This window comes from Gossypium raimondii, chromosome 11, assembly GCF_025698545.1.
Source record: "Gossypium raimondii isolate GPD5lz chromosome 11, ASM2569854v1, whole genome shotgun sequence".
In the NCBI taxonomy this organism is placed as follows: domain Eukaryota; kingdom Viridiplantae; phylum Streptophyta; class Magnoliopsida; order Malvales; family Malvaceae; genus Gossypium; species Gossypium raimondii.
The window spans coordinates 39213354-39222796 of NC_068575.1; the positions used below are offsets into that span (position 1 = coordinate 39213354).

The window sequence follows — 9443 nt, forward strand, 5'->3', positions numbered from 1 at the left end:
TAATCTCTAATATCAGTTTAAACTAAAAAATCTTGCTAACTTCCTACATTTGTCACCTTGCAGACTCTAAGCATTTGTCGTAGCTTTTGAAATGTTGCAAGTTTGAGGGCCTTTGTAAATATATCTGCGATTTGATCTTCACTTTTGCAATATATCATATTGATCTCTTCATTATTCACACGATCTCTCAAGAAATGATATCAGGCATCAATATGCTTGCTTCTCCCATGTAAAATAGGATTCTTGGATAGCTTTATGGTTGAGCTATTCCCTTTTGCTTGAAATGAACTTCCTCAAGAAGCTTTCTCATCCAAATGGCTTGGCAGACACATGCTGATGCAGCTACAAGTTCTGCTTCAGTTGTTGATAGAGTGACAATTAGTTGCTTTCGTGATGACCATGAAACAACTCCTGTTCCCAACATAAAAACGTAACCAGATGTACTTTTCCTATCATCTTGGTCTCTTGCATAGTCACTATCCGTAAACCCAATCAAGGTTGATTTTTCTCCCTTCTTGTACAAGATCTCGTAGTCGGTTGTACCTTGCAAATATCTAAGGATTCTTTTTACCGCTTGAAGATGCATTTCCTTTGGACATTCCATGAATCTGCAAATAAGATTTATAGCATATGTTATATCTGGTCTGGTTGCAGTGAGATACATTAGACTTCCCACGATTTTCTTGTATAAAGTATTATCGACATCTCTTCCAGTATCATCTTTCACCAACTTTAAACTTGTCTTTACTGGTGTACCAACTGGATTGCAGTTCGCCATTTGAAACCTCTTTAGAATCTCCTGCGCATACTTCCTTTGAGAAATAAAAATATCTGTATCTGATTGTGCAACCTCTATACCCAGAAAATAATGCATTCTTCCAAGATCTAACATATCAAATTCAGCCATCATGGATTTTTTAAACTTATCAAACATAATCTGATCATTCCCGGTAAATATCAAATCATCGACATACAAGCAAACCATCAACAGTTGTTTCCCGTCATTTCCCATTTTCACAAAAAAGGTATACTCATAAGGACACTTCTTAAAACCGTTTTAGAGAAAATAAGCCTCAATATAACTATACCATGCTCGAGGGGCTTGTTTGAGTCCGTACAAAGCCTTTTTTAACTTATATACTTTATGCTCTTCTCCAATCTTAATATAGCCAGGAGGTTGTTTAACAAATACCTGTTCATTCAAGTCTCCATGCAAGAATGTCGACTTGACATCTTGTTGGAAAATCGGCCAAGAATTTTGAGCTGCCAATGCAATCACCAATCTGATTGTGTCATGCCTAGCAACTGGAGCGAATACCTCCTTGTAATCGATGCCGAACTCCTGACTATAACCTTTTGCTACCAAGCTTGCTTTGCATTTGTCAAGTTCACCGGTTTCCTTCAGTTTCATCTTATAAACCCACTTCACATCAATGGTTTTATGTCATTTTGGAAGCTTAATTAACTCTCAAGTTTTGTTTTTTTTTTCAATAGCTGCAATTTCATCATCCATTGCTCTCTTCCATTTTGATTGTTTAATTGCCTCTTCAAAAAACACGAGATCACAATCTGAAAACAAAACATAATAGGTGAGTGGATCCTCAAATTGATTAATTCCTAGGACTTCATAATCCCTCATCCAAGCAGGCCTTCTTCTTGTACGTGATGACATTGGATCTGTTGCAGTTTCAGGTTTTTGAATTGTTTCTTGCTCATGTAACGGCTCCAAATTATCCTCAACATGTAGCTCTTCATCAAAGTCTACTGAAACATTCCTTTAAACTGTTGGTGTATCCCAACACCAGAACTTTTCTTCATCAAAAATCACATCCCGACCGATGACAATTTTCTTAGTGCTAGGATTATACAACTTGAATGCTTTAGAACACTTACTAACACCAAGAAATATGCATTTTTCTCCTTTGTCTTCTAACTTCGTTCTTTTTTTATCAAGGACATGTGCATAAGCAATACACCCAAAGATTCTGAAATGACTGACATCGGGTCTTCTTCCGCTCCATGCTTCTTCTGGTGTCATATTCCGAACAGTAAAAGTTGGACTCCGATTCAAAATGTGAATGCTCCAGTTGACGGCTTCTGGCCAAAACGTCTTAGGAACTTTGCTTTGCTGCAATAAACTTCGCACCATGTTAAAAATGGTTCGATTCTTTCTTTCGGATACACCGTTCTGTTTAGGTGTATAAGCTGCTGTCAATTGTCTTTTAATTCCATGCTCTTCACAAAATTGGTTGAATTCATGTGAATTATATTCTTCTCCACGATCAGTCCGCAACACTTGTATAGAATGACCTGCTTCTTTTTCCGCAAATGCTTTATATCTTTTAAAAGCAATTAAAGCTTCAGATTTTTCCTGTAAAAAATCAACCCATGTTTTTCTACTCATATCATCTATAAAGGTGATAAGATAGCGTTTACCTCCATTAGAAATGGGATTAATTGGCCCACAGATATCAGAGTGCACTATCTCCAAAAGGCTTTTTGCTCTTTCAATCTTTCCTTTTGGAAATGGTTCTCGATGTTGCTTACTGAGCACACATTCCTCGTATACATATGCAAGACAAGAAAATTGTGGGAGACCAGCTACCATGTTTTTCCGCTGAAGCGTTTGTAAGCCTCCAAAATCGAGATGACCGTAACGAAAATGCCATAGCTGCATTGGATCTAATAAGTTTGCTGCAAAACATAACTGACTAAAAGGATTGAGGTAGATCGAAAACATCCGATTTGTTGTCATTGCAACTTGAGCATCCTGATTTTCTATCTTGAACTCGATACATCCCATTTTTAATTTTGATCTCGTAACCACTCTCTTGCAACTGACCAATACTTAACAAATTGGTCTTTAAATCTAGGACATAAAGAATATTAGAAATGATTTGAGTAACATTCCTTTTATTTAGAATAGTTACCTGCCCTTTACCCATCACAGAGATCTTCATATCATTGCCAAACTTCACATTATCTCTGAATGATTCATCAAGAGTTGAAAAAATTGACTTATCTCCACTCATGTGATTACTGCATCCGGTGTCTAAATACCACAAATGCTTGTTGGTAGGTTCTTTTGCATGACATACCATCAACAATGATATCTCTTCATCTTGCTCACCTTCTTTTCCAATAAAATTGGGTTCTTCCCCATGTGTATCTAAGAAAGTGGTCCAGCATTCTGATTTGTAGTGACCATACTTGTGACAACGATAGCACTCAACATTTGATTTGTCTGCTGACTGTGTTCGGTAACCGCCATGTCTTCTCCCTCTTTCCTGAGATTGGTTTCCTGAATTCTGTCGATAACCATAGTTTCCTCTACCACGACCTCTGCTACGACCTCTGCCTCGACTTTTGTCATTGTGGCCATTCGATCTGCGTCCTCCATTGCGTTTAACCAAATGATCTGATGAAACTTTTAATGCTAACTCTGCATTATCTTGCTACTGCAATTTTCTTTCATGAACCAGTAAAGAACCTTGCAATTCATCAATGGATAAAAAATCAATATCTTCTGATTCCTCAATGGAACATACCACGTAATTGAAATTTGGTGTCAATGAGCGAAGAATTTTTTCGACTACAACCACATCCTCTAATTTCTCTCCAAATGTTCTCATCTTGCTGATGATAACCATCGTTCTTGAGAAAAAATCAGAAATGGTCTCCCCAAATTGCATCCGATGAAGTTCAAACTCTGAGCGAAGTGCCTGAAGCTGCTGCCTCCTTGCTCTAGTTGATCCCTGGAATTTCTTTTTCATCGAATCCCAAATATCCTTTGACGTATCTTTGCAAAGGATGGTCTCCAAGGTTGAACGATCAATTGCTTAAAAAAGACAATTCTTTGCCTTAAGATCTTTCAATTTCAAAGCGTTAATTTCTAGTCGATGTGCATCCATTGTTGCTGCCAACTCCGGAATTCCAATAGAGACAACTTGCCAATACTCCTTGGATCGGAGAAAATTTTCCATCAACATACTCCAATAATCGTAGTGACCATCGAAGCGAGAAATTGGTGGTTGCACAAAACTATCGGAGGCCATTTCTGTTGAATAAAGGAGGGGAAAAACTATTGTTTATCGTTAATAAACCTGGCTCTGATACCACTGTTGTGTGAGCAGTAGATCAAAGAAAATAATCTTGAGAAGAAAAATTCTATGTTATTCAGGAAGCAAATAGCCTCTTTAAATAGGCTATACAATTACCGTAAAAAGCAAAACGAACTCCTAAAAATAATGGGAATCATAACAACTTATTAAAAACAACTATTGCCTATAGACCAGGACTATTAAAAAAGTCGAACAGGTGCGTCGGCGTCGGACAGAACCATATAAGATAAAGATGGAGATGGTGGTGGCTAGTAGCTTGGTGGACGTGGAATAGGTGTGGCCATATCGCTTTTGCCTCTGGTAGTGGGTGCCGTCGTCGAGGAAGGGACGAGGGGCAGAAATTATTCATTTGAATTTTATAAATTATATTTAGGTATAAATTGATTGAAAACTTTTAGGCATGTCCAAACACCTCCATTGCTCCCTCGTAATTGGTGGTTTAGGCTTAATTCAAGAGACAGGTTATTGTAAGTTGTGTGGTATGATTATATTTTCCGCCAACCTCCACTTTTCCTATGCAACTAAATTTGGTATGAACAAGAGTCTTGTTCTTATTGGGGTTGGATGCTCGTTTCACTAAACACAAATCCAATTTCTTACTTCTAACATTGGATATTGTAAATCCAGAATATCTTTCAATTTAATTATAATGCAGATAAACAACAAAGCTCCCAAACCGAGTGTGAAGACCCTAATGTCTGTTTCAATTAATCCAAGAGCAACATAGCAATTATGGCATCACCACCAGCCTTTTTCAATTTTCCTGATTGACAGCTTAACCATCATTTTTGTTTTGAATTTTATTTTTGATGTTTGCAGTTAGAGAAAGGGTAAAAATATTTACACTTAATTTGATAAGTACTCGGACTTAATTTGTTGGCAGTCCTATTCCCTAGTTAAGTAAGAACAATAATTTTTAATTAAGAGGAATTGGGCTCAATCTAATTTTGGGTGTGTGCCTACGCCAACCTTTAACTTAATAGCTTAGCATAAGGGAGAAATTGAGCCCAAGTTGTACCCTTCTACAGCTACTCTTCTTCATCAGGACCATCTTATATTTTTTAATAATATAAATATTAATTCCATCAAATGCGAGATTTATACGAGGAATTTTATTAGGATTAAATTTTTCAAAATCCTTTATTTATTTAAGAAAATGTATTGAAGAATTTTAAAATTTGTGAATAGTTTCAATAGAGATTTTAACAGCTCAAATTTCTTTCTTAAAAGAAGTGGTTTTTCAAAAGTCATCGTAATTTTAATTTTTTAATACAAATGGTTCCACTATAAGATAAAAAACTTAAACTTCAAAAATAATTTTTATTTAATTATAATATATAATTTTTAAAACTTATTTTATTAAAATTATTTATAATTTTACTAATATAATGATATCCATATTAATTATTATTTTTAATTCGTAATATTCCAATAAATTATTATCCAAACAAAATGCAAAGAGTTAATGAACATTTTAAAATTATCAAAATTTTTCATCCAAAACACAATCTAAAAGGAAACCCTCTAATTCTGCAAACTGGGGTGCTTAACCAGAAGCTAAATTTTAGAGGTGAAGCTCAGAGGCGCAAAGTAATGTTGAAAAAGATTAAATCAAATATACTGAAACAAATGGTTAAAGTTTAGTGCTGATTTTTCAAGATTTAATGTCTGCTTATTATATCCCTCCTTCAATTATAACATTACAAAAAAAAAACTAATAATAATTCAAGACGAAAGAAAAATTTGAAATCTTCTTTACTCTTCATTCATAAGGACCCTGCGACAACGGTCCAAGGCAACCAAAAAACAAATAAACAAGGCCTCGGCCCACCACAGAACAATCCCACATAATAAAAACCACCAAAATCGATTCATCTTTCTTATGAACGCATTTGCCAACTGTGATGTTCAACAATTTCTGTCTATTCCGGTTATCATGCTTAGGTCGAGTGATTTTAAGTGTCAAAGATGTGGAGCACCTTCAGATAAAAGGGACAAAGTCAGAATTGTTGATCAGGAGTGGGGAGCCCATATATTTTTATCACAAAACTTATATATTTTATAAAAAATTTTAATTTTTAAAAAAAAAAAATCTTTGATATACTTTGGGGCCAAACACAACTTTGTCCTCTTTTTTCAACACTAACTATAAAATCAAAATAAAATTTTTTAAACCTAAAGAGGCTTAAAAGAAATTTCATAAGATTTAAGGGGATTGCCAGCCACCTAAATTTGCGTCTATTCAGAGACAACTTTTCATGCCATTCGAGATTGTCAGGTTTTTCATAAAACCCCTATTTTAAGGTCGGTTTACATGCGGCTAGTATAAAAATAGCGGTGACAAATATTATAGCATGAGACGAAAAATAAAATAAATACACCACCCTGCACTTAATTAACATTCAAACCTACCCTTAATTGGTATTAATGATGCTTTGTTGCATGTTGATGTGACTAGTAGTATTGATTGCCTCAAGTCTATGAGGAGGTTGCTTGACAAAGAAGCTTTTACAAGCTTGCTAGTCTTAACGTGATACCTTCGAATAGTGCAGAATAATGAGATTGTTGAGGGGTGGAGGACCTCTCCTTAGCCTTGGACTATGCGCACGGATTGCACCATGACTTTCGACTGCATAGGCCTATGTTGCCGAAAGAGCCAAGGATCAAATATTGGCAGCCCCTCTTGATGCCACAATGAAGGTTAAAATGGATGCCGCCTTTGATGCATCAACAAGGGAAGTTGGATTGGGGACTGTGGTGTGGGATGCTTACGGCATTGCTTGTAGTGGCACGGCAAGGGATATGGGCGATGCACATGACTCCTATTGGGCAGGGCCCATGATAATCTTTAGGAAATCCGATTTGCACATAATGAAAGATATCCTTATGTTTGTTTTAAAGAATGATTCTTTCTTAATTATTTCTAAACTTGATTCTTTATTATGGACTTAACTTTATGAGTCATTTGTTGCATGATGCTCCCACTTTGGTCATTTCATTTTTCAAATATATAGTTGGAATGGGCAATCGTTTAGCATATAACTTAAGTCGTATGAGTTCAAATAAAATAGATAAATTTAGTTCTGAGTTGAATTGCCCACAATGTTTTTCTTAAAAGAATAATTCACAACGTTTCACATGTTAATAGAACCACCTTTTTTGACATTTATATTAAAAAAAAAAGAACACATTATTTCATGACTTCAATCAATCCCTTGGGAGTTCAATCTTTGCGTCTCCTAAAGTTGTATAGAGAAACAGCGTCTTAGGTAGGGCGCAGGGCCGGGTGTGAACCTGACATCATTGGATGCCGGTCAATTGCTTTTGTGCCGACATGTTTCTTTTTTTCCCCCTCTTTTACCTCCCTATTTTTCACTTAATATCTGATTTCTCATCTTGCATTGCGTGTTCTAAAATTATTGTTTTGCACTGTTAAGACAGAACTATTTCTTTATTTTAACAGTTGTGATATTTCTTTTGAAGTGATTATTATAATTACGATGAATGTGATATAATCAAAACTATATTCAATTTTTTTATAATGATCTTATCATATTTAAAGCTATTATATTCAATAGTTCCTAGGCTGTACGATTTTTAGTTTTATCTACCAGCTCTTTTAGCAACTATGTCAAAAGATTGTTATAAACCCAACTATTTTTCAGCTACCCTTTTATCAATCTGTGAATATCAAATCATTTATATTAAGACCCATCATTTTTTACACCAATTTAAAGATCTGAAATTTGTTAAATATTTTCAAATTGTTCAATATGAAATTCATTCATTCTCTTATATAAATATAAAGTAATTACAAAAATATACTTTTTCAAGAAAAGACTTCTGGTCAGGTCCAGCCATAAACACGTTTACCAAATTATTTTGTAGACATGGCGACAATGCATTGAGTTGAGCCTTGATGCATTGTATGGTTAATATAAACATGTCTTTTCTTTTATCTTAAAAGGGTTGAAATGGTGGTCCATACATTTGTCCAGGTTGTTTTTGTTTTGTAATATATATTTTTAATCACGAATTACCATTCTAGGAAAGGTTTCTAAAAACAGGTCCAATAATTTGAGGATCCACCATCCCGATTTATCATTTCAACGAAATATCAATGTAAAACATAGAAAAACAAGTTAACAATAATGTAATGTAGCAGGACTATATATATACATGGTTGATTAATGATGTCACCTACATCTTTATTTAAAACAACAACCATCTTTTACATTAGACGAATAAATTTTAAGTTGGAGCCTGAATTGAATATTATTGACATGGGTGATGATGTCCTTTAGTGGGAATACTAGAACAACACAGTTCCTCGTATGAATAAGTTTGGAGATTAAAATGTTTTATTTCAAAAGAAAAAGGGAAAATAACTAGAGCACACAAGAGTAGCATCTAAGCTTTTACCCAAAAATGCCATGCAGATTGCATGGACATGTTCTCATATACGCCACCACAAAAGGCTTTTTTATTGTGGGTGGAGTTGATGCCTTTGCCTTGCCCATTTCTGGTCCCCTCATTCCTTTGACTCCTATCCTTTTTCTTCTTTTAATTTTTAACTTTGTTGACAAACAAGAATATGCTTATATATATGTTCAATCAATCGTTGCCTCTCTGAACGTATTTTAGGGACTTTTCAATTTGGATGTCATTTCCTCTTTTATCCTATCAATTCATTCCACGCTAATATATTATTTAGTTTTAATGTAGTTGGATTTTTTTTCTATTTTATTTGCGTCACTTGAATTTGACTTCATGTATTTATATATTTTAAATAAAACACATGTGTCCAACATTCATTAACATTTGATCTAGGTGCTAAACTGAAATTTGAAGTAAAATTTAGACCAAATTAAAATTTAAAGTGATATTAACCCAGAAAAACAAGAAACGTTCACATGAAAATTCAAAATAGAAAATAAAAACAAAATTGTTGATTTGTTGGTAATATAATAAAAAAGGAAAATGGGATCTCAAACTTTAACTCAGACAGGTACTAGTCCCTTGCTCAAACATCTGACAACTACACCAAGCTCTTTTCATTCACTTATCCTTTCGTTTAAAACTTTTTATCTTGTCCATTATTTTTGCAACATGTAAAAGATAAAATCCACTCTTTATTAAAGAAAGTGCTTATATATAAATATATAATGATTCAAAACATGACGTGAATCATGAGTAACTTGTGAGTTGTCAAATTAAATAGTAAATAAAAGGGAAAATGAATGAAAGAAAAGATTTATTATTACTTTTTATTACATGTTTTCAAACACAATCTTCCTTTTAATCTATTTTTCATTTATTTAT

At 34.2% G+C, this 9443-nt stretch overlaps 2 protein-coding genes across 2 annotated transcripts; both read right to left on the minus strand.

Moving 5' to 3' along the window:
- Positions 1 to 253: 253 nt before the first annotated feature.
- LOC128034805 (uncharacterized mitochondrial protein AtMg00810-like) lies at positions 254 to 1411 on the minus strand. The gene is made up of 2 exons (XM_052623645.1): positions 1142 to 1411; positions 254 to 1042 (listed from the first exon to the last, which is right to left on the minus strand). Exons 1-2 carry the CDS (start codon positions 1409 to 1411, stop codon positions 254 to 256), a joined length of 1059 nt encoding a protein of 352 aa, XP_052479605.1.
- A 366-nt stretch (positions 1412 to 1777) lies between these two features.
- On the minus strand, positions 1778 to 4055 carry LOC128034806 (uncharacterized). Its single transcript, XM_052623646.1, has 4 exons — positions 3861 to 4055; positions 3549 to 3755; positions 2931 to 3455; positions 1778 to 2671 (listed from the first exon to the last, which is right to left on the minus strand). Exons 1-4 carry the CDS (start codon positions 4053 to 4055, stop codon positions 1778 to 1780), a joined length of 1821 nt encoding a protein of 606 aa, XP_052479606.1.
- Between the last annotated feature and the right edge of the window lie 5388 nt (positions 4056 to 9443).